Source organism: Aythya marila, assembly GCF_965140915.1.
Source record: "Aythya marila genome assembly, chromosome: 14".
Lineage (NCBI taxonomy): Eukaryota > Metazoa > Chordata > Aves > Anseriformes > Anatidae > Aythya > Aythya marila.
In genome coordinates this window covers 6,790,914-6,814,881 of record NC_139055.1, presented here as the reverse complement: position 1 = coordinate 6,814,881, position 23,968 = coordinate 6,790,914, and the positions used below count along the sequence as shown (strand labels likewise).

At 42.6% G+C, this 23,968-nt stretch overlaps 1 protein-coding gene across 2 annotated transcripts in view; it reads left to right on the top strand.

The window, feature by feature from the left end:
* FBXW11 (F-box and WD repeat domain containing 11) overlaps positions 1-20,442 on the top strand; it is a 72,552-nt gene extending 52,110 nt beyond the window's left edge. For both annotated transcript variants that reach the window (XM_082771281.1, XM_082771282.1), the window contains 8 exons: positions 7,323-7,460; positions 8,079-8,197; positions 9,226-9,475; positions 10,643-10,761; positions 11,520-11,630; positions 12,666-12,744; positions 14,288-14,476; positions 17,947-20,442. In XM_082771281.1, the coding sequence (XP_082627407.1) occupies positions 7,323-7,460; positions 8,079-8,197; positions 9,226-9,475; positions 10,643-10,761; positions 11,520-11,630; positions 12,666-12,744; positions 14,288-14,449 (978 nt within the window). In that variant the 3' untranslated portion in view covers positions 14,450-14,476; positions 17,947-20,442. The remainder of the gene's footprint in view (positions 1-7,322; positions 7,461-8,078; positions 8,198-9,225; positions 9,476-10,642; positions 10,762-11,519; positions 11,631-12,665; positions 12,745-14,287; positions 14,477-17,946) is intronic.
* The last annotated feature ends 3,526 nt before the right edge of the window (positions 20,443-23,968 follow it).

Below are 23,968 nucleotides of genomic sequence, written 5' to 3'. Positions count from 1 at the left end.
TGTGAACTGCAAGGTAGCCCAGGCTCTGATTTGGCACAGGGAGGTTCCCCAGCCTCTCTGAACGTTTGTTAGTGCCAGTATCTGTTTATTTTGTGCCAAGCACATTTAGGAACATAATGTCACTTCTGAAATCATTGGATTTGAAAATAAGAGGACACTTAGAGATCTGAAAACGAGTTCTTGGAAAGAAGTAGCTACTCTCCACCTCCACTGCGAAGCCAAATATTTAATTAGGTTTCATTTCACGAGAGGTGGTCCAGTAATTTTAAATGTCTCCAAGTTAGATGTTGAATTGCCAACCTCCTTTGGGAGTCTTCTTTTTTCTTAATGGAAAGCCTGATTTGGGGCTTATAAAAAAAAAAAAAAAAAAAAAAAATCTGTTTGTGAGACTTGTTTATAGAGAGAATTTTTTGCTGCGGGGTGTCCTGCGGCTGGGGGCAGTCCCAAAGCGTGGCGGCGAAGGTCAGCAGCTTGAAGTGGATTGTGTTAATCGGCAGCGTGCCAGCATGGGAAGCTCAATACTGCCGCTTCCAGAACCCCAAGTCCCTGGATTTTTTCCATATTATTTGTGAAGTATGGCCAACTACTCAGTTTTCCCTGCAGAATGAGCACAAGTATCTGTTTCTTGGGATGAGCAGAGACTATTTCATAAACGTTGCCCTTATCTTCAAGCACATGGCAAGTGCCTCGCCTTGCTTCCATGGGGGCTTAGGTCCACCTAATAAAGAGAAAGTTAAAATGGGGTTTTGCTGAAGGCTTCAGGGAAGCTTGGTTTCAGGCAGTGAAATAAACAGCGTGTGTTCTTCCGCATTTTGAGAAAGTTGAGGTTTGAGAACTAGAACTGAAACTTTAAAGTCTTGGGGAAAAATTGGAAAGGGAACGAAGCTGTCACCTCGATGCCAATGCCGAGAGGTCTCTGTCAGTGCTCCGGTGTACTCCTGAGGAAAGAGGTTTGTTAAGGATTACAGTAATTACGGTGCTGGAGAAATCTTACATGAGTGTGTGGGGGGAATCTGGTCAGTAATATACATGTACACCTAGATGTTTTTCAGCCAGCCCCTGAAGTCTGCTCCACAGCTACTTCCAGAGTCACATCTTAAGATGTTTCCGAACACAAGGGTCAGGTGTTTATTCCCTCCCTGGGGAACAAAACATCCGTACTGATCAGATCAGAGGTGCTCTCACTCTGCATCCCATCTCTCGACAGCCTCCGGTAATGGATGCGTGGGGCAGAGCGCTGGGAGGGGACACAACTGCACATCTTCAGCCTCTTGTTCGCTGCCTCTACAGCCCCTCCTGCTGCTCCCAACAAATCAGTACTGGTGCCATCCTGGGCATTAAGACAGTCCCAACGCTGAACTCTTCTTTAGGTCTGAAACTTCAGTTTGTCTGCCTTTTTTTTTTTTTTCACCTGATCTGTCTCAGCTGTCTGGTGTGTAGCACCATTTTGCCTCTCAGAGCACACTCTAAATTATGCTGTCAGCTTTTTCCCAGGATGATTTCCTGTGGCCCTTCTGTGTGAGTGGCCTTTATGCAGTTTCTGCGGGTCTTCCTCTGTAAGAAATTAGCATAATCCACTGTTCAGATTTCTCTCACTCAGGATCATAAATTTCATCTGTTCATTTTTGAATGGGGCTTTAAAAAGGGTTCTGCAAAGCTGCAGTAGGCTCAGGAGTAGTTTTACTTGGTGGACCTACAGGCAGCTTTATACACATTGGATCAGTCGCACGCAGAGAGAGGCAGCACTTCATCAATTTGTATTGTTCACATTTGGATCTTATCTGAGCAGCTGTAAATGATGGGAACTTAATTTTTGGATCTTTAATTCTGCCAGAAAATCATGCTTTAATTGTAAGACTTGCTAGGAAAAGCTTCCCATTCCTTTTTTCTCTAGAGTTATTTAGATTTTTGGACGACACTGTTTATGGCTCTTCTTCTGGTCTTGGAGTTCATACTAAAAGTGATGTTTTACCCCAAACTGATTTGAAAGCCTGTGTAATATTGGACTTGGACTGGCTCTCGGTAGTACACTCCTAGCTTTTTGGCCTTGCTTTAATTTCAGACTGTTCTTCGCAGTGTAACAATATAGCCTGAGTATCCTGTGATTTCTATAAATCAAGCCAGAAACCCACTTTTCAGTTACTGGAAGTTTTTCTTTTTTTTTTCTTTCTTTTTTTTTTTTTTGGTGAAAATGGGTTTTGCTTGTACTAAACACATGTACCCCAAACTTTAATTAACAATAATACAAATACTCGAGTATGGTATGTGTTAATCAAGCCCCGCTTCTCTAATTGTTAGTCTTGCTTCTGCGACTCTTCATGAAGATGGCTTGTTCTTGGCTTCTCAGGTAAATACCCAAACCTGGCTACCGTTGTTTCCTAAAGAGTCTTTGTTCAGGTTTGCTTTCTTGCTTTGTTTACTCTGTCACTGTTTATTGCATCTTCCCATGTAGCACGGCAACAGTTCCTTCCATGCAATTCTCTGCATTCTTTTAGACTTACATTTAGCTTTGATTGGGGATAATCTCTAAAATATGAAGAGTTGTTGGTCATAGAGGAAATTCTTTGAGTGAGCAGTAGTGTCTGCATTTTCGGCATCAGTAGTATATAAATTTTCAACTTAGGCACTGAACGGTTCTCATCGGAGAGACCGAGTGTCGTGCCGCTCCCAGTTTTATGGCTGCTGGCTTCGACACTTCAAAGCATTACGAGAATAAAATGCAAATTAGTCACTTCTGGTGCTGTTCTTCTCAGTCCCGTAGTGCATCGTGAGTCACGTTATTTCAGCTTTCTTACTGAAAAGGGTAAGAGAACAAATAGGGCAACAATAAACATAATGGTGAAGTAGGACAGCAAGTCACAGGATGCAGCAGGGAAGGGTTTGCAGCTCTTGGCCTTGTCTCTTCTAACAGCCGTGCCAGTTCATGTTCAAGATGTTAGTTTTATGTCCTGCTGCTTGCTTCCAAAGAAAGGTTTACTGGCTCAGGTGCCAGTGGGCATTGATGTCTTCGTGCCTGTGTAATTAACTGTGCCGTGCCTGCAGCCAGGCTCTTCAGCTCCTCTGCTGAGGTGGCAGCTCCATGGAGCTCTCTGACCGCATCACCTGGTTCATCGCCTCGGCTCTGTGCAGCTCTCAGGAGGAGCTCTGAAGGGGATGGGTACAGGGCGAGCACTTTGGCTGCCTTGTTGCTTTGGCAGGGGGATGTCATTGGTGCTGATCCAGCTCCTGGGCTGCTTCAGGTTTTTTTTTTATCTGTCTCTGCAGCTCCGTGCCCACCACTGGCACTCTGCTTCTTACCAGGGGTTTTTGGAAGCGATTACACACACAAGGAAGATGGTGATGGTGTTTACTTGCAGGGTTTTTATCCCTCCACAAACTGTTGCGGAAGGAGGCTTTGCTATTGACACACTTTGTTACTGTGAGGCAGTCATCCCGCTGCGGTCAGAAACCTCGTGCTTAGGCTGCTGTGGTAAGGACAGGACAGCCACTGCCCTGCAGACTGCTCTGGAAGACCAGCTTAAGCCTTCTTGGGAGTCTGCATCACGTAGTCCCTCTTCTTATGGCTGTTACAGAGGCAGAGAAGTTCTTTGGCCTTCCCTGTCTCACAGCAGCTTGGAAACCCAACAGTGAAGTCTAGATTCTCCCTGGGATCTTGGGGAATCAGTACTCTTCTTCAGAAATTTTGTGCTTTTTCTTTCCTAATGGTTGGAGCATCTTCAGAGGATCCAGAAGGGGAAACACCTCAAAGATGCAAGGAGCCTGGTGCCACAGCCAATCCTTCCTTTTCTTTGCCTGCCAAACCCTCTTAACTTCATAAGGAATGAAATAGTAAGGCCTCTTCGCCCTGGTGACACGAGATCATCCCTTAAATGCTGTGAAGAACAAGAGTTTTGGGACTAACTGCACTTGTAAATGCCTCATGCCTGAGGAGAATCTGTTTATAGTACAAATGTGTGGGTTCCTCTTTCTGTCCCTTGTATTTTGAAAGCTGTGTTCTGAGGGAACAGCCTCCTTGTGTTTTGGGATAAAGATGAGCCCACTCTGCAGTAACATTCACAAGGATAAAAACCCAAGGAACTGAACACAGTGTACGCTGTAAAATGGGGAAAAAAACCTGCTCTTAGATTATTCTTAACACCCAGGGTACAGGAAATATTCCAACTGTTAGTTCAGATGGATTGCATCTCTTACTGTGTGTGCATCCTCGTACCAGCGAATTTACCTTGGCATAGCCCGGAGTTGGCGATGCCTCCGCGTTTTGGGCTACTCTGCGTGGTTTTCTCTAAATGCCTTTTTTTATCCAGCTACCCATTTTTGCAGCTGCCAAATGGCTCCCCTGCTGGGGCAGATGCTTTGGCTTCACGTTTGTTCTTTATCCCTTGTATGTCCACATTTTGGTGTGGGTGTACAGCGCCTGTTGGCTACTCCGCTGAGCGTCTGAAGCGAGAGCAGCTTCTGTGCCTGTGAGCTGCGGGGCTGTGCTCTGCCCCATCCTCCTCCTAGCTGGGAAACCCACGGTTAGAGGCTGTGAACTTGGAGGCTTTGAGGATCTGTAGGAAATGCAGCTTCTGTTAGTGCTCGGTTTGGTACCCGAAGTGCGCAAATAAACTGCCTCTTCCATCGACTCCGCGCCGCTTATAGCAGCCCATAAAAGCAGCGCGTTCCTCCTCTCCCTTGTCCACGCACGCGTACCTACTCGCTGTGTGCAGAGCGTATTAAGATATCTCCTGGAAGGAGGTTGCAGATGAAAACTTTTACTAACTGTGCTATTCAGTAACAACCAGAAATTTCCTATAGCGAGCAGCTTTTATGTGGTTGCCAGTATTGTATTAAACATGTTCCTTTTTAGAGGGTCCTCCAGGTTGCCCACCCACTCAGCCGTATTTAGTCATCTAAAATAATGTTATTTCTCTATACGTACACATCTGTTTTCACTCTATTGCCAATTTAAATGCTGCTGTATATTCTCTGTGTATTGTGGCTACTTTCCCAGCACATTGAAAATTTACGCAGTGTAAGGGGATTTTACAAGTTCTCAAAAAACATCAAGTATTTTCCCACAGTAGCCACACTATATAATGTCCAAATGAAATGACATCTACTCGCAGAATTAAAATGTGCACCTGCATATGACTTATTGCTTTACAGTGCCTTCACATACATGTAAATAATACCTCAGTTTCTTTTATTCGAGGCCAGCATTTTCTTAGGGTAAGCTGATTATGGAGCTTCCTATAGTGCGCTCCTAAGAGCTAAGCCAGCTAGTGTCCTGAAATGTTTGGTCAGCATACTTCTACTGACTGCTGTTCTCTTTAAAAACCTCTAAATAAAAAAAAAAAAAGAATACTGATTTGTGGCGTTCTTAATGTATTCTGTAGCTATGGGTAATTGCTGTCACAGGACCCTGAGGCGTGAAGGTGCTCGGATGGTGTTTGGGCGCTCGGCAGCTGGAGTAATCCAGCGCCTGGTATGTAAAAGTGCGAATTGCAGCCCTTCCAAGAATGGGGCTTTGGGGAAACTCTCCCTCAGACGACTTCTCAGAACTGAGTGTCGGAACACAGATGGTTTCTGAAGCTGTTTAAATTGGCTGACTTGCATCTGTGATGCTCTGTCTCCGGTGTCTTCGGTGTTAGCATTGCATTTGTAAATACCTCGCCTTCAGGTCTCTAATTATATTGGTTTGTGCTGTTGCTGTCTTAAATTCGCTGCTGTTTCCAAGGGTAGGCTGTCAGCTCTGTAACAGCAAAGGAGTTAATGAGCTGCAGCTCTGCCCTCCGAGCACAGATGACAAATCTGCAGATAAAACTTGAGGCCTTCCTCCTTGGACCCTTCATCCCACGCCGAGCGAGCAGCACAACCGGCAGTCTGCTGCCTTCAGAGCAGAAGTCCGGGGCTGAGCCAGTGCAGTGCCAGGTCTGAAGAGCTTAAGCCCAGTTCAGTCTGATGACCAGCTGGCCACTAAAAGCTGATCCCAAACGGAAAGATGACTTTCTATCTTAATTAGTTTCCCCACCAAATTGGAAAAGAATGAGAAGGGATGAATAACTTGTCAGCGTGCTCTTCCAGAAGTCTCTTAGTTCTTATAATGTAGACAAATTCCCTTGGCACATCAGGTTTGTGTTATGATTGTGTATAATTGTCTCCAAGTTGCACAAAGGGAGATAATTGAAGGAGCAAACACATGGAAAACAGTGATAGGCTGTTTTCCCCTCAAACAGGCATGTTTTCCTAGAACTGGGAGGTCACACTTGCACTGTACTTTTGCCTTTAATTATCTTTTTAGTTGTTTTCCAATCCTGGAGAGGAGAGAGAGAACTGCATGGAACAGCAGAGGTGCCTGGCATTGCTTTTATAGTTAGGATTTGATTGTAAACGTGCTTTTCCAAACAAACTGACAGTTGAGCAGCTTCACCCCGGGTTTCTGTGCAGTACTGGGGTGGCGCCAGGGAAACAGTCAAATCCGTGGTGTGTTCGGGTGCCTGTACTGGAAGGTGGGAGGCATCCCAGCCGCGCTGGGTACTGCGGGTGTTGTCCCAGAGTTCTGTGCATTGATTCTCTTACAGTGCTCGTTTCAGGCTTTCTAACCAAAATCCCATGTTTCTTAAAATCTCACATTTGTTTGAAACCAACATTGGTCTTCACACAAGTAGTACAGCAGAAGAAAAGGTGGAAATATTCTGGTTCTGCTATGAAATAGTTTGTCTCCTCTGAAGGTGTCAGGTCTCTTACCTTAAAAATGTATTTCAGAATAAAAATGTTGAGAATTACACTTAAATTTTAAGTTGGGGGGGATTTAAAAAAAACTAAAGGTGTTTTGTTTTTGTTATTCTTCAGATGGTTTAATTTTTATAGCCCCGGTTAGTTTTATTTTTTTTCAGGCTTTAAGGTGCTTAGTAGCAGCTTTCGTGTCTCAAAATCCCTAGGATGCATAAAAACAGCTACCAGGTGAAATGGCTGGGTAGGGGAAGGGATGGGACACTACAAGAACTCTGCAGACAATGTCCGTGTGGGCCTCTGTGTTGCTCTGGTGATGCTGAGCATGGTGTCATACACGTTCCCAGTTTGGTCTTTGCTGCTGTCAGATGGTGGTGTCAATACAGGGGGAAACTGAATTCCAAGTAGCTCTTGTCATGAGAAAATAAAGTTGTAATTCATTGTTTTGTGTATTTTTGTGGGTGGAGGGAAGGAAACATTTAAGTCTTTAGGCTTTAAATTTAAGGGTGGGCTTTGTAACAGTGGGAAGCAGTGCTGGGCGTTTTGGAGTGATCGTGCTCAAGCACGCAGCCTCGTGCCTAACTCCTGCTCATCTCCCCTCTTGTCAGACTATAGAATCGAACTGGCGATGTGGGCGACATAATCTGCAAAGGATTCAGTGCCGCTCCGAAAACAGCAAAGGTGTCTACTGTTTACAGTACGATGATGAAAAGATAATCAGTGGCCTACGAGATAACTCCATTAAGGTAAACACTGGGTAAATCTGCTTTGGAGGGACAGCTGTTGGCGTTTCCTTGATGTCTCTCGTCTCTTCTTGGGGTAGCGTTTATCTGTGCAGGGTTTATGAGATGGGATGTCCTCTGTAGCCCTGCAAAGTTTTCACCTGCGTTTTGCTCTAGGAACTTTGCAGACTGCCACCCAGGAAATCAACACTGGTGGCTACAAAGAAATGCATGTACTGACTCTGAACAAGCAGAGAAACGCTTGTTCAGGATGTGATATCAGAGTTCATGTACACAAATGAAGGCGGTGTACTGCCTACTGTCCTTAGCCGTGTCTTTCTTCCTTGCTAATACGTAGCTTTCATGCAAATAGGCTGCTTTCATGCTAATATTCCCTGAGTGCCATGGCATTTCTTTTTGCAAACCAGGCTTTTATCTTTTCATTATCATTGTTTATCTCACTGTTCTGTCAAAAACTTGCGTCAAAGAGACTTCAAGTTAAAAGGGAGGACAGGACAGACCCTCTATTTGGACAGGCACTCTCTGGTTTTCTTCCTCCCTTTTCAGCAGCAGCAGTGCTTAAATTTCCTGAATCCATGTTCTGGATCTTGATAAGTCATTTATACTTCTTATCTTCCACAGATTTGGGACAAGACAAGCTTGGAATGTTTGAAAGTATTAACAGGACATACTGGCTCAGTTCTTTGTCTGCAGTATGATGAAAGAGTCATTGTAACTGGATCTTCAGATTCTACAGTCAGGTGAGTGTTAAGTTTTTGAAAAAAAAAAAAAAAAAAAAATTGAGTATTAGGACTGGAAACACTTGAAATAATCTCCAAATGTCAGAATCCCTAATATAAATATGATACAATTATCCCCAAAATAAGTAATTTGCACTTTGCAAAGCATCACATTCAGCACTTTTTTTTTCCAAATTTGTCTCGTGCTTTTTAGTGTTATGCATTTTGAAAGACTGTGACCTGTAGGACTCAATGTGAAGTGGAATGGCTGATGGGCCAACTATGTGGTGATTCCTCCTTTAGGGTTTCTCATGTCACCTGACATAGCTTAGTTATGACTTCATGGAAGGAAACTTGGTGTATATGGAGTGCTCATCTGACAGTGATTTTGATGGGTTTAAATTCTTGCAATGAATTCACTGGTCAGATGATGTCCAATACACATATGCTCAGGTACAGTTCATTGGAAGAACATTGTGTCTTTCTTGGTGTCTTGTATCAGTGTTACCAGTGGCAATCTATAAAACTTAAGAACTGATGGTAGCAGCCTTCAGTTACTGTAAAATCAGTAGTGATTTTTGCTTGATGTAAGCTAGTAGGTAGCCCTGGAGGGTGCTACCTTCCAGTTGCTACTGGTAAGTGCTAACTGGATGAATGGCATAAAACTGAAAAAAACACATTGGGTAGTATTTCTTCTGTGTTTTTTTTTTTTTTTTTTTTTTTTTTTTAATAATTTATAGATCATATATGTTCTAATCATACTAGAAGGAGGTGTAGAGTTGTCCTTATTGTTATGCAGCCCTTCCTCTTACCGGTGGTCCCAGCTTAGGCTTTTCCTGGCTTAACTGCTCACTGCTGTTAATTATCGCTTGTGACTCTTAAGAAGTGAACTCAGATACTTCCCCAGTTCCTGTCTTCCTGCCCTTCCAAAGAGGAGTTAAGTAGCCGGAGAGCTCCATGTTAGAGATGGTTGCAGAGCTTTGTGTTTGCACTACATACTGCACGTAGTCACCTTCCTCCATTTGGCATAAAATTCTTTTGTTTTACAGAGTTTGGGATGTAAATACAGGTGAAGTTCTGAACACGCTGATTCATCACAATGAAGCAGTGCTTCATTTGAGGTTCAGTAACGGCTTAATGGTGACGTGCTCGAAGGACAGATCCATTGCTGTCTGGGATATGGCATCGCCTACTGACATCACCCTGCGCCGTGTCTTAGTTGGCCATCGTGCTGCTGTTAACGTGGTAGACTTTGACGACAAGTACATTGTGTCAGCGTCAGGTGACAGGACCATTAAAGTAAGTTGGCAGAGCTCTCATCTAGGTCTGAATGTCTACCAAGCCAGAAAAGCTTGAGTGTTGCAATCTAAACCCGAATAGCTGAGGTTTTCATAAAGTTCTGTGCCTTTTTCTTTACCGTTCAGCTAGCTGCTTCCTTGTACTAGCTGCTAATGTCTGTATGCACATAACTAGGCTCGTAACATTTTTGTGGCTTCTGTTGTACAATTGCAAGAAAGTAAAGCCTGCTCACTGTTTGAACTCCAGTCTTTAGATCGGTTTGTTTGTTAAATGTGGCACATTTTGTGCCTTTTTCCAAACAGTATTTTTTATTTCAATTGGCAGTCCTGTTCCAGACGTGAAATTTATCAGCAGTTGCCTTTCCACACCACACCTTCCCAGCAGCTAAACCAAATTTTGCCATGTTTGAAGAATTAAAGTGCTGTATTTGAAGACTCTTACATACCAGAAGATTTGAGTTACCCGAAGTGTATTAATATAATCAAGGCGTTTCCCCATTCCCTCTCTAGAACCAGAGCTACCCTAGATTGTGCCAAAAAGCTCTTGGCAGTTTCATGCCCAAATATCTGCCAGAGATCCTGCTGCACTCTGTTGGAAAATGAGCCACTTTATTTACATGGATACTTTAGATTAGAACTTCAATTACATTTCACCAGCAACGGGCAAAGTTGGTCAAATAATTTAATCTTAAAGAAGCAGCAGCCACCAAACTTTTACAGGCTACAGCTTTGGTCTTCTCTTAGAAGTAGATTGCTAGAAATTTCTTAGGTAAAAAATAGGGGTTATTTTTGTGTATGGATGGGGTAACTTCCACTTGTAGAAATGATTGCTAACTTACCAAGTGATTCAAGTGTCAAGTTCTCAAAATTGTTGGAGCAATATCTACCATTTCAGAATGTTTTGTTTATCACCCTCCCTCTGTTTCCCCTAACACCCCCCAATCTTTCTCATTGACTCGATGTGCAGTAGGACAGCAGTGCTGCTGGCTCTTGTCATTGCTAGGCCCCATAGTGCCAGTCTTCCTTTAACACCCCATAAGCAAGTTTTCATTCTGCTGTCCAGCAAAGGTCAGCCTCAAACTTCTGAGTTCGTAACGGCTTCTGTTGAAAGCAAAAAGCCTTTCTTTGAGCATAATTCTCAGAGGAATGTTTGTCTCACATTTCACAGGTCTGGAGCACAAGTACGTGTGAGTTTGTTCGTACTCTAAATGGGCACAAGCGTGGCATTGCATGCCTGCAGTACAGGGATCGACTAGTTGTCAGTGGATCTTCTGACAATACCATTAGGTAGGTGCCAACAAGCTGTTCTCCATGTGTAACAGAGCATGTTTGTACGTGATAAGAGGATTCCTCACCACCACCACCTTTGCTGCTGCCCTACCTGTGCAAAAGCATCTTTGGTAGGGCTGGCCGTTAGGGCAGATGATGTGTAACTGATACTTAATTCAGTGAGAGAGTAAACGTATCACATCCTCATGAAAAAGTGAGACTGTGAGGTTCAGACAAAGGTAAGCAAAACTGTCTATTCCTGTAGTTCGTCATCTTGTTTCCTGATTGGAGAGATGAGCAAGATATTGGTCACTGGTTCTCTTAGTTACTTTCGGAACCTCTAGTAACCAGTGGTTTATGCAGAATAGAAAAAAAGTATTATGATTTCCTAAAATTATTTAGCAAGTATGCAACACTTAGAATAATAGAACCATTAAGGTTGGAGAAGACCTCCAAGATCATCTGGTCCAACTGTCATGTTGTCCCCTCCCCTGCCAATATCACCCACTAAATCATGTCAATATAAAAATTAATTGCATGTAATTTTGAATGAGTAGGTTATTTTTGATACACTCCAGCTGCAACACAAATTTCTCTCTGAATTGCATGAAAGGGACATCTAGTTCTACCAGCTACCTTTTTTTTTTTTTCTTTTTTTAGCAAATTATGATATTTTCCCCAGAAAACCATTTGATAGCATGCTTAAATTGCTGCATGTAAGTCCTAAGGAGCGATACTGAACCCGAAGCACTCACTTTTTCTTCTGTTTTCTTAAGGCTATGGGACATTGAATGTGGTGCCTGTTTAAGAGTGTTAGAAGGCCACGAAGAACTGGTTCGATGCATCAGGTTCGACAACAAGAGAATTGTTAGTGGAGCCTATGATGGGTACGTTTTTGAAAGCAATTTCAAAAGGTTTTGCTTTAACAAAGCATCTTCTGAAAGCCTCCGGGTCTTGTGTGCAAAATAAGGGTTCTCTTCTGACTTGAGTGATGGATCAATATTTAACTGAGTGGCTTCACCTCAAGCATTTCAGCACAGCAGGCTGCAGTTTTAAGTAGACAAACTGCTTTTCTGGCACTCTTCTGTGCACACCAAAATTGTTTTATCACTCAAGTTTGACTTTTCACAGAAAACAAACTTTTATTTGGCCGAAGTGACCACTAGTCTAAAAAAGTATGCATTCTTTTGTCTCTTCTCTCAGGAATTGCTCCTTGCCCGGTCCATGCACTCAGAGTACTTTAGGTGTTCTTTTTTTTCTTCTTTCTGTTAGTTTATTTTAAGACAAAATCTTTATTGAAGGAGTAAACATACCTTGTAGGGCTCTCAGAACTCTTCAGTTGCTCTTTCTGGTAAGTTGAAGATAGGAGTCCCCACCATGAGCACTTCTTGCAAGACAGAAGTGTTTTCACTGCTGATTAGATTCAGGCCAACTTACATCTGTGTCCAAATTCTCCAGTTCTTTCTCTGTCCAATTTGTACTTCAAGTGAACAGTACATCTGTTAAAAACAATTCTTGAACTGTTTGTCTCTAGCCTTTTATTTGTGTTTGTTGTGCCACTGGGGTTGGCAGTCTCAGCCTAATTCCTGTTGGATCTTTGCAATTCATCAGTAGTGCTGTGGGCTTTTGACTTGCTCTGCAGTTCTGAAATGGGTTGTGTATATAAAAATAGTTAATTTGTCTTTAATGTAAACAACCCACTTGGTCCATCACAAAGGCATCGTTGTATTTGCTGCTAAAAAGTACAAACCTTATTTGTGTTTTTTGAGATTCAGCAGTAGTATTTAATAAATGAGAACATTTTGCTTGATGTTGATAAATTAGCTGAAGGGAAAATCTGGAGTTCTTATCATTGCTTTTAGATGTTTTTTCTATGTTTATACTTGAAAACATGATTATAACCTTCTTATTTTACTTTATAGCAAAATTAAAGTTTGGGACTTGCAAGCTGCTCTTGACCCTCGTGCCCCAGCAAGTACATTATGCTTGCGTACATTAGTGGTATGTAAAATTAATTAATTTGGAGTTATCTGAAATCTCTTATTTGAGAGTGAGAGGTGTGTTATTCCCTTGTAGTGGGATAGGTGAGAAACTCAGGATGTACTCTGTAAAGCCTAGTCTGTTTCTTATGCTAAGAATAAAGAAAAATGTATTTATCACGATATTCTGAATTACTTGGATCAAAGCTTAAATGAAAAAGTTAAGGTTTTCTAGTTTTACTTTCTCAAATACTCCAAAAATAAATCATCCTGACAGTGTGTCGGATCATTCTAGTTATTGGTATGGTTCCCTAATGTCATTGTAATGGTGGCTTTGAATTTCCCCTTATTAAGGGAGAGGGTGGGGGGAGGAATTCTGTGAGCCTTTCCCAAACAGCTTGGAAGGAAGAGATGTGTTAAGAGAAAGGGGGATGAGTTGAAAGGCTTGCCACAGGAACTGTAATCGTATCAGGGGACTACCAGAGTTAAGGCTGTTGCTTAAGCTGTATTTTTCCTTTTAATAAAGGTTTTGATTTATGATAGACTTAAATATAGATATTGGGGTAGTGACTTAATTGTTCTTTTCACTGAAATGTGCATGAAATTTTACTTCAGGAGTCAGTTTGACATTTGTCCAAGCTAGTAGCGACCCAAAGTTGTCTGTATGTGATGGTAACTGGGATATTTAGCTTGTGCTTGGCCTTTCCAACACCTGCAGAAGAGCTTACATTGCTAGAAATGCTTCTAGTTTTTCCTCATTTCAGTAGTCTTTGCATGGAGAGGAGATTTAACCATTCTTGTATTCCCTGTGAATGCAGTATGTTTAGTTTTTCAGTAACAAGTTGGTTCTTTCCCTTCAGTGAGCATACTGTAGCTCAGATTATAGTTTGGAGATGAATTTGACAGCTCCGCTTAGTTCTCTATTAAAGGTCATGTAATCCTTTTAAATTGATTTAAAAATGGGTACACAGGTCAAAGAGGAGAACCTTTTCTGTGCCTGTTAGTGTCATTTTGAGCTTTTTTGAAAGAGCTGATGGAGCATGTACCCCTCCACCTCATTTTTATACGGCACCAGTTGGACACAGTCTGCCTTTACTCGTAAGTGAGCCATAATGATCCTTTCAGCGACGTGTCCTAGATGAAGCTGTGATGTGGTGTGGTAGGGCTATGCAGAAATTGGGTTAGCAGCAGTGTTGAATGCAAGGTCTGATGTAAGAGAAGGAGCCCTGGTAGAGTGTCAGTGCCAGCCAACCTTGTAAATTGCTGCTTCTTGATTGATAGGCTGCTTTTGTCTTTAATGACCTCAGCATCTACAGCTGGCCCCTCTAGGGGAGATGCAGGGTTTTTACAAGCATTTGATTTGAAAGCTGTGTGTTTTGCTGAAAAAAAGCTTAAGTATGAAATCTGCTTTTCCTAAACTCAAGTGCAATTATAAATGAAGGGCTTCTTAACCAGTGCACAAGAATTTTAATACCCCATTCTGTGTCCAGATACATGTGCGAGTACAAGTGTAATGAAATGTTATCCTCTTCTTGGCCTGCTAACTGATTTCATGTTACTCACAGGAACATTCAGGACGTGTCTTTAGACTCCAGTTTGATGAATTTCAGATCATTAGTAGTTCTCATGACGATACGATTCTGATTTGGGATTTCTTAAATGTGCCACCCAGTGCCCAGAATGAGACTCGCTCTCCATCTAGAACATACACTTACATCTCCAGATAACAGTCTGCACTTTACTACCCTCAGAAGGTAAGTCTTTGTCTTTTCACATGTAACATATTCATAAAATTATCACACCATCTGCATGTTGGCCTACTCAAAACAACAAGCTGCTGTTTTCCTTAAGAAAATAAATTATGCCTTTATTATGCCCTTATGCCACTTGTGTTATCTAGCCTGTGGTCTTGCTTCAGCTTATAGAACTTGTCACGTCATGGTATCTTAGCTCCATGCCTTCTATAATCTCTCCTGTTGATAGCTGTGCGCTTAAGGTAAAACATGGAAAGCTATTATGCATTCACAGTGTTCTTGGAGATAGAGGGGAAACTTGGTATACTGCACAGGCATTCCGAGTACCCAGTGAAATCAGGGTCATTTAGTGTTTTCGAAGCATCCTCTTCCCTGCTGAAATCTTTGTAACAAGCACTGTAACGTGTCTCTAGCAAACTGAAAATGTGTATGATCTTTGGACAAGTGCTCATCAGATACAAGCAGTTCTGTGATATGCACACGTGACAGGGAAAGCTTTCGGAACTAAAAAGGACGCGCTAGGCAACGTGGCAACTCAAAGCTGTCAAAAACGATGCCCGTGGACTTAACCTATTTTGTTTCCGTTTTTCTGCAATTCAGCATGCTTTAGTTCTCCAAGCACGGTGGGTAAAAGCTCTGCTGTAGATCTGTTTGTTAGAACAGTGGATTCTTTTCCTTATGTCATCTACATTGCTGCCAACAACTGCACTTTGTGCTATAAATAGCTGTGAATGCTGGGGCTTGGAAGCACACAAATTGCCTTACTAAAGCAGAGCAGTTGCCCCTTTCTCCAGTGCCCCGTCTTTGCCTGTGCTGATCCTGGATGCTTCCAAGGAAGTGGATACACCGCAGAGACAGGAATTAGGAGTAATGTTGCCTCAACAGGAAGGATTTATTTTATTTGAAGTACGTAATTAGTAGTTGGCTTAAACATTGTGGGAAAAGCTTTCCCTGTCTTCGTGTTAGCGTGGATTTTCATTATCTATCTGTGTTTATTCCTGCTGTGGCAATGAGTTCCTCAGATTTTTCGATTCCTTCTGTAGGATCTTTGGGCTAGGAAGTACCTTGCCTTGTGAAGACTTCAGTCTTCTTCGGGATGCAGGTTCTTAAAAGTTACTTTCCTTTCACCTGTAAGGATTCCTCAGGAAAGTGTTGACTGCTTCATTTTCCTTAAAACCAAAGGAAATGTGTATATCCAGCTCTCTTAGATCTTGAGTGAAGAACAGTTAAATCAGCTCTTGTTGCTCATACAAACTTGAATTCTGCCCTGTTCGAGTGTTAGGGAATCAGTTGTATTCCCTACACTGTTTCATGCGTATGTCCTTATGCTCCCTTTCTAAGTGAAACACTCAAAATCTGAGCATAGTTTTTAGTATCAGAAGTTATTACAGTATTGAATAAAACATACCGAACAGTTCATTTAAGAGCTCCAAAGAAATTTTGACATCAAGAGCACTGCTGCAAGGGTAATCTAATAAAAACTCACTATTCTTTATAAAAAGAATAAAAATTTCTTTATTCTGCGTGCAGTGGAAGGCCAACAGAAATCTGCATAAGGTACTGTGCTAAACTTACCTTTTGTGTCAGGTGGGGAAGTGGCTAAAAGATGCATTTTCCTGGGAGATAAATCCTGAAACCACCCAAACAGGCAGGTCCTCCAGCGCTGCTTATCTGTCACTTCCACTTCAGAACTGCGTTCAGTCCAGGGTGGCACACTTGTGGAAAGCTTGATGCTGTCACTGATGGTCATGTCCAGAGGGACTTTGTCCTAGTCTAAGACAGGGATGCTGCCATTGCCTTCTGTGCCACCTGGGTCACTACCTAGATGAACTTCTGTGTGCGAACTCCAGGGCTTGTTGAAGTTGGTTTTCCCTCTCTGTGGAAAGCCTTTTCTTTCAGAATATTTTTGCACGCATTCTCATGCATACAGAATAGTCCGTGTGAGAAGGTGACAATAGTTTTGGGCACAAACTTGATCCGTCTTCCAGTCCATTCTCTAGTGCCTTCTTCTGTTTGCTTGTAAGGTGGAGATTGGCGAATTCTTTTGTACAGGAAGCACAGTGCATTTGGCAGGTTTCTCTTATTAGCTTTGATTCATGGAAAAGCTATACATGGTGTGTCTTAAGCTCAAAAGAAATGAGGAGCTGAATAAAATGCATTTCAATTTGTTTGAACAGCAATATGCTGGTGTTCTTTCTTTCTTGCCATATGTGGCCCATAAGATCCACTGTCATGGAGATTTGTTGATGAAATATGAAGAACCCTTGGCAGTGTGCTCTTCCCTTCAAATTCTGCACACTTGACAGTTTTGAACGGCTTATGTCTGACTTGTCCCATGATGCAGAACTGGAAACATGCAGGCCTCCATATCCTGGGAACTGTCGGTGTTGGTAACGATGGTCCCTTAATAATTGTTTCCTATACAGGAGAGATGCTCTGATGTCACTTTATGACAGGTTTGTCTGAATTCAGAATCCACAAAACATAAATCTACATACAATTATGGTCAAACAGCTAATATTTCATTATGACATTTAATGAAACAGTTTTATACTCTTTCAGACATTATAGTCTTCTGAATTTTGAAACAGCCCTGTGCCCTTGCTTTTTTTTTTTTTTTTTTTTTTTTAACAAGGCTTGCAATGTTATGCCTCTTCAAAGCGGATCATTTTTGACAGTCCTGGCAGTTGGCTGCAAGAGTTTTATTGCTTTCTGTTGAATTCCTGTTGTTTATTGTAACATGATAAAAATTGTTACCATATGATAGTCTAATATTCTTATATTAAGCACTAGGCTGTAGGCTAGGGGGAAGGGAAGTCAAGGGGGAAGTGCCTAAAGATGTTTTAACTTTTCATGGGAATTTCTGTACCAGAGCAGGGTTACTTGCCGTAGTCCACAAAAGTGATTTTGGGAAAGTAGCAAGTAGAATTAAGTTCGGATTTAATTAGCTACGAATTCGGTCTCCAGGCTTGTAAGAATCACATGACTCGACAACGTAAGCAAAACGTAAAACTACTTGACTTTGTTGTTTTAAAATCCTGTACACAGGAAGAGCTGAACTTTGTATCGGTGCAAACCGTGCTCCCCTGCAGCATGGAGGAGAAGGCAGTCCAGCTGCTGGAGGCCGCTGTTTCACCTGTAGGAACAGTGCCAACCTGAAGGGACCTCCCACTCAAGGATGTGGGCTGTTGAGAATCCTGCTCTTTGCAGAATGTGCTCTAAATTCAGTTAGGAGGGCAGTGTCCCAGGAGGTGTCTGTCGTTGAGGGAAGTATTTGTAGCACAATGAGCTATGTAAAGGCCCCCTGAACGTGTCACGGTAAGTGGTGTGCTCCCTGCAGGTGTTTTGTTCCTGTAGTTTCAGCCTAGTGTACGAGTGGTGGTATGTGCCTAACCTTCTCCAGATGTCTCCAAATGTTGCTTTTGGACACTTGGGTTCTGCCAGTTCAGCTTGTCTTTTGTCTTTTTCAGGGTTTCACAGTCTTGAACTACTGGATTTTGGCTACTACATGCCTGAAGATGTTGATCGACATCTAAAGTCAGAATTGGTTCTAGATGCTGTGTAGATGCAAAGCAGCACAAATCTATATCTAAATTTCTTAATCTTTCCTGCTCAGTGGTCGTCTTTGAATTTACTACAAATTCACTGACTTGGAGTAGATGAATTTCAGAAGCCTATCCTTCCCTGCAATGAGAAATCCAAAGCTTCACGTGTAAATTGTCCGTAGAACCTGAACTCAGATGGCTTGTTTTTCAGAAATAAATCAGAAGTCAAGAAAGGACTTGGCCTAATTTATATTGCTTTGCACTTTTGTCTGACTTTAAAGAAAAAAACATTCTCCAATGAAATTTGGGTGCCAAACACATACCCAGAATGTACAGAGCTTTGCTTTCAAAGTCACCATTGTCCTTTAGACTTTAATCTCATGACAGATTCAGAGCCTGTTTTGTTTGATAGGAGTGTACGTTGGACTCTTAGAAATATTTCTGAATTGCTCAGTAATATTTTTGGATTACAGTTTACTTGTTTCTGCACCAATAATTTCTTTTAAATTAAAAATTACCTGTAATTCAGGCTAGGTTATCTAAACTAGTTGTATAGCACTGTCGTTTCCTTTTAACTGTGCTCTGTACTACAGCCGTCCTATGCTTCCTAATGTTTGGTATAGTAAAACCTTTCCATGTGTGCTTGCCTCATTTCAAATACTGTATAAGCATGTAGATATAATGTACATAACCATGTAACCTCCAGGTGCTAGGAGTCAGGATTTCCTGACACTACACACTAATACAAAATGTGGTAGCACTTGGCAGCAGGATGTTCTAACTACTGGCACTGTAGGGGTTAATATGAGTTACCTAGAAATTTTCTCTGCAAAAGGAGGTTTTCAGTATTCATTAGGATTTTTTTTTTTAATGGGAACTACATATTTTAAAATGTAATTTCTAAACTTTTTAAAAATTAAAAAATGTTTAATTTATGTTCTGTATCTTAATTTTGTGCCGCAGTATTTACGGATGTCTTTCTTTTAACACCAGTAGGGTCTCACGACGGCCTGCTGATGTCCTTCTTTAGCATTAGTTGGTCTGCTCAATGGAGAAGGTGCCATGGGCCAAAGTTAAATTTATTTATGTTTGATTTGTGACACTTCCTTACGGTGGAGTGGAGGTCCCTTCAGGTCAATGTTCTGATTACCATGCTAGTTCTCTTACCTGTGGCTATCAGCTGTAACCATATTGCAATGTCCTGGTCATGGTTTCTCTTTGTTAGCATGCTTTAATTTGGAAACCTCGGTAGTTTCTCACATTGTCATAGTCTCCCCTTAATTTATGTGGTCGTATAAACGCTACTGCATTTTTCTTATGTCAGAGTAAGACATGGACAAATGCGAATTTGAGTATTTTATCTCCATTAGCCATGTGTGACTACGCCTGTTGGTGGCTTTTCTTTAATGCTTCAGTCAAACTCAGTGTGAAATACACCTGTTTTCCTGGGGAAGATGTGTGTTGGCACAGAAATGTATTGTCATTCCTTTGATCATTGTATGTCGTGTATTTTTGTCCTCTGGCAGCACTTTCTTGGGTTTGAATTTTTCCCTTTTACAATCAGAAAGGCTGAGGGATGTCAGATTGCCGAGGGATCGATCCTGAGCTTACCAGCAGAACAGCTATGGTTAGGTGTAGCATTTCTGTGTCAGACAAGTTCAGAGAAAGCATCCATCAAGACATTACTGAAACGTTACAGAAGTGCAACTCAAGGTTTTTTCCTCTTCACCCTTCACATTGAGAGAGGTGTTGGGATCAGTGTTTAAGTTAAACTTAACTCCCATTTACGTGTTACTACAACGATATTTATTTCATCAAGATGACCGAATGTGATGAAGTACAGAAGGTTAAAAACGCGCTCCTAAGCGTCCATAAGATCACTTTTTGGTAAGCTTGACAGTAGTTTGTGAAAGTGTCTTACTTTACCCTTCTCATCTAATAGCTTTAATATTAAACTGTTTAAAAAGAAAATCTGTCGCAGCCCTGAAGAAAAAGGTATTTGTTTCTGAAAAATGGAGTCCTTTTTTAAATGCATGTGTAAGACTTAAATTCCTGTTTTTCCTTGGGAGATAATGGTATTTGAACATGCGGTCTAAACTTCTTTGTGCTTTGTGTAACATAGCAGTGGACTTTTGTGATTGGCACCCAAGGAACTTGACTCCTGGGATTAATGGTAGTGATCCTGGCTGCACTCTGGACTTTGTTTTGCTAACATAAATGAGCAACTGTACATTACTGCTATATTAATGTTTCAAAGCACTGGGATAGTCTAATTCTAACTTGTAATTATGTTTGCCAATTATCTGTTTGGAAAGTTGGTGTATGAACAGCTTATTGAAACTGTTAAATTGTACAGATATCGTTCATGATCTAAAGCTTTGTACCGTGGAATGTGCTTAATAAAAAAAAGTTTGAACTTAATTTGTCAAATAAATGGATCAGTAACGTCATCTAACTCAATGTTGGTATCATGCATTAGTTAACATGGACGCGGTGAAAAACTGCACTGAGCTAGTTCACCCATCTCGGAGAAACTTCTCTGCTGTGCTCTGCAGCACTTTTGGTCCATGCATCAGCAGAGATGTTTGCAAGAATTATTATTTTATCAAGGATGCAGATAGACTTTTTAAAGTATTACCCATTTCCTGGGCTTCTAAAGCAATTTGTGCCCTGAGCCCTGTGCACATAAAGGGTCTTCTGATGCTAGCTGTGTCTTAAGAAAAACTGCTTTTCTTGGGTTTTCTTTTGCTAATGTGCAGTGACTAGGGTGCATAAGTCCTTCAAAGGTCTTCTGTTAGACAACCACAATACAAAAATCGTTGGATGTGTTCTGTGGCATCACATCAGTAACAAAAAGGTGACACATTTTTGGTATTACTTCTGTCCCCTGATGTTCTGTCAGTTTTATTTGTGAGCAAGCTTTGCTTTTAAAGAATTTGAGAAATCATCACTGCTGCTGCTGCTTGGTTAATGAGTGCTGACAGTTCAGTTCCGAGCAGGCCGACCAGAATGATTTGTGCAGATCTTGTGGTGCTGCCTCGTCCCGTTAGCATGAGGGCTCTGGCTGGGATCTTCCTTTGGGCATCTTTGGCAACTGGGTTGACTTCGTGTGCCTCCCATGGGGCTCACCAGTGATCTGCTGTGGGAAGTGTTTTTGTTAAGGTGTAGGTTGGATGTGCTCACCTGAAATGTTTTTAAAGGTATTATAAACACTGCTAAGAATATGAAGCAAGTTCTAGCTAAGCATTAGCAAATTCAGTACTCAAAATTCCTCTCTGTAGATTACTTTTATTCTCCTTGGCCTAATCTGACACTGGATAATTTCAAAGAAACTTCACTTTTGTTCAGATTAGCTGCACTTCCTTGAGAGGAAAGCAAGAGAAATCTTCATGTATTTTTCTGCTAGAAGGGCATTGTAAAAAGTGAAGCCTCATTGAACTATTTAAAGCCCTTGTGAATGTCTTTCTGAATATCGTTATCCATAAGAGCCATGTGAAAATCTGGAGTAGAAACTTTGAGATCAAACTTAAAATCCATCTCACCTGGGTGGGCTTCAGATTTTTATTTTTCCTTCAAGTTGTATTCTTAATATTCTTAACAGTCTCCATTAATTCCCACTGGAGAGCTTTGTAGAGAAGTTGAGGCTCCTCTGCTGGGTGCTCACACATCCTCCCAGAGTTTTTGGGGCCCCCTTTTGACTTTTCCCTCTTGCCCAAAGCTGGGCATGATGCAGCTGTGCTGCTGCCAACCAGCCCGCGAGCACCAGGTGAGTGGGGCGAACCGGGGGCCATCTGGGCACGGTTAAGAAGAGGCTGTTGAGTGCTCTCAGATTTCAAGGTCTGAGGGAGCCATGGCTGTTAAATATGCAGGAGAATTGGGTTTTACCCTGCTCGTTGTCTGATCGCGTTACACCAGCAGATGGTTTGTGACCCGATGCTCCCAGGGGATGAGGGACCCCGGGCTGCTGCTGGCTGCAACCAGGTGATGGAGAGGTTTGTGCTCAGAAGTGAGTCAATGGGGGTGTGTGTGTAACGTCCTTCAGTGCCCTGTGTTTGTGGGGGCAGCTGTGTACTTACCCTGTAAGTGAGCCAGCTGTGTCCTAATTTGTGCTTAGTTTCTTCTGAGCAGCAGTGGGTTTGCTTGATTCAGCAAACCGTGAGCTTTTGTGAAGAGGATTGGAGAGGCAAGTGCCTGACAGGTAACGACAAATAACTTGTGTGAGTCTTTTAAAAGTGCCATCTGAAGAAAGGCTTCAACAGGCTGTGCTGTTGTGGCTTTATGGCAAGAGTTGTCAGCGGATCCCCTGTTCTGGTAACCCCCCACTGCCATGAGGTGGCCGCTTGTGGCTGCTGTTGCACGTCGGTGCCTGCAGGAAGGTCGCCCTGGGCTTTTCCTTCGTTGTCACTGTGAGATAGCAGCTCCACAACAAACTCACTGCCTGCAGAAAAGGCTCCTGTAGAGATCCAGCTCAGCCTGGGCTGGCTTTCAAGGTCAGAGCCACGTTGATGTGCTCCATTGGGTACAAATGCACTTCAGTCAAATTAATCAGTGGAAAGCCTGCTTCAAGAACGTGGTGGGAGAGCGAGCAGCGAGATGTGTTTTGGGGCTGAGCAGGAGATGTTTGGGCCTGATACTATAAACTGGCCAGCCCAGAGCCTTCTCCTTGGCAGGTACAGAGCTGAGCACTCCAGGCCTGAGTTTTCTGCTTGACTTTGCTGACTCTCTGCTGCAGTGTGTTTTTTTTTTTTTTTTTTTTTTTTTTCCTTCACAGATGTCTGCTCTTCATTTACCTCTGCTTCTCACCATTTCCAGAAGCTTTTTTTTTTTTTTCTTTTCTTTTTTTTTTTTCTGAGCAGCTGTGAGATGCAGAAGATCCAAGTGGGGAGCGTGAGCAGCGCTGCCTGGACTTGGGGAAGGAGGGTGGTGGTTACCCAGGGGGAAAACTTGCACAGATAGAATAACTGGAAGGGAACAGCGTGTGCGGAGAGCACTTGGATGCAAAGGAACACCTTGCTTTCCTGTCCTGCATGACTGTGGTCATATTTCTGCACAGCCTGATTGTGCCAGCTCTCCTGCCGTGGGTCATCCCCTATGCGGGATGGCAGCAATTACAGCTAACGAGTTTCAGGTGCTTGCTCTTTGCTGGCTCAGGGGTGGAGGCTGCCCTGCACCGTCCCACAGCAAATACTGGGCAGGCACCAAACCTCTGCTAGCCTGGAGCTGGGAGCTTTTGGCCAGGCTCAGGGAAGGAAAAGGGGCTGGGGGTGGCTGTAACAAGCCTGTCCTGAAGCCCCTCCAGTTCCTGGCGTGTAAGCTGGAGGGTAAACAGCACGTGCCTCCGGAAAGGATCCTATGGGATGTGCATGGATGAACAGCTCCTTACGCTGCCTGCTTACCACAGGTATGACCTTGTCCTCAGCTGTCGTAAGGAAGTTCTGCTAACCAAAGGTTTTCTTAAAAATCCTGTTAAAGCTAAGGATTGCCTTCAGGTTAACTGCCAAGCTCTGCACCTTGCTGTCCCACAAGCTGCCTGGAGCCCTGCTCACAGCCTGGCTGAGCGATGGGACCAGGTGGTGTTCAGCGTGGCCCACCATCTCTGGGGGGTGTCTCTTCTCCCTTCTCAAGATATTTCACATCGTCTCAGTGCCAATTATCAGCAGCAAGGTGACCCTGGAAGTGCTTGCCCTCTTACAAATAACCCTTTTGGAAGGATCTATCATCTCATGGACTGAATTAAGGAAGCACCTGGAATGTTTTTTTTTTTTTGGCATTTCTTCCCAAAGTTGTACAGCTAAGCATGCAGACGTGTGCGGGAAGCATTACAAAACCTTCCTAGGTCAAAAGAATTACCAGATCTTATCCCTCTGCAGTTTTGGGGAGCAGGGATGACAGCAGGGATGAGACTGCTTGCTCCCTGGACTGGAAGTAAGAGCAAAATGATCCTGGT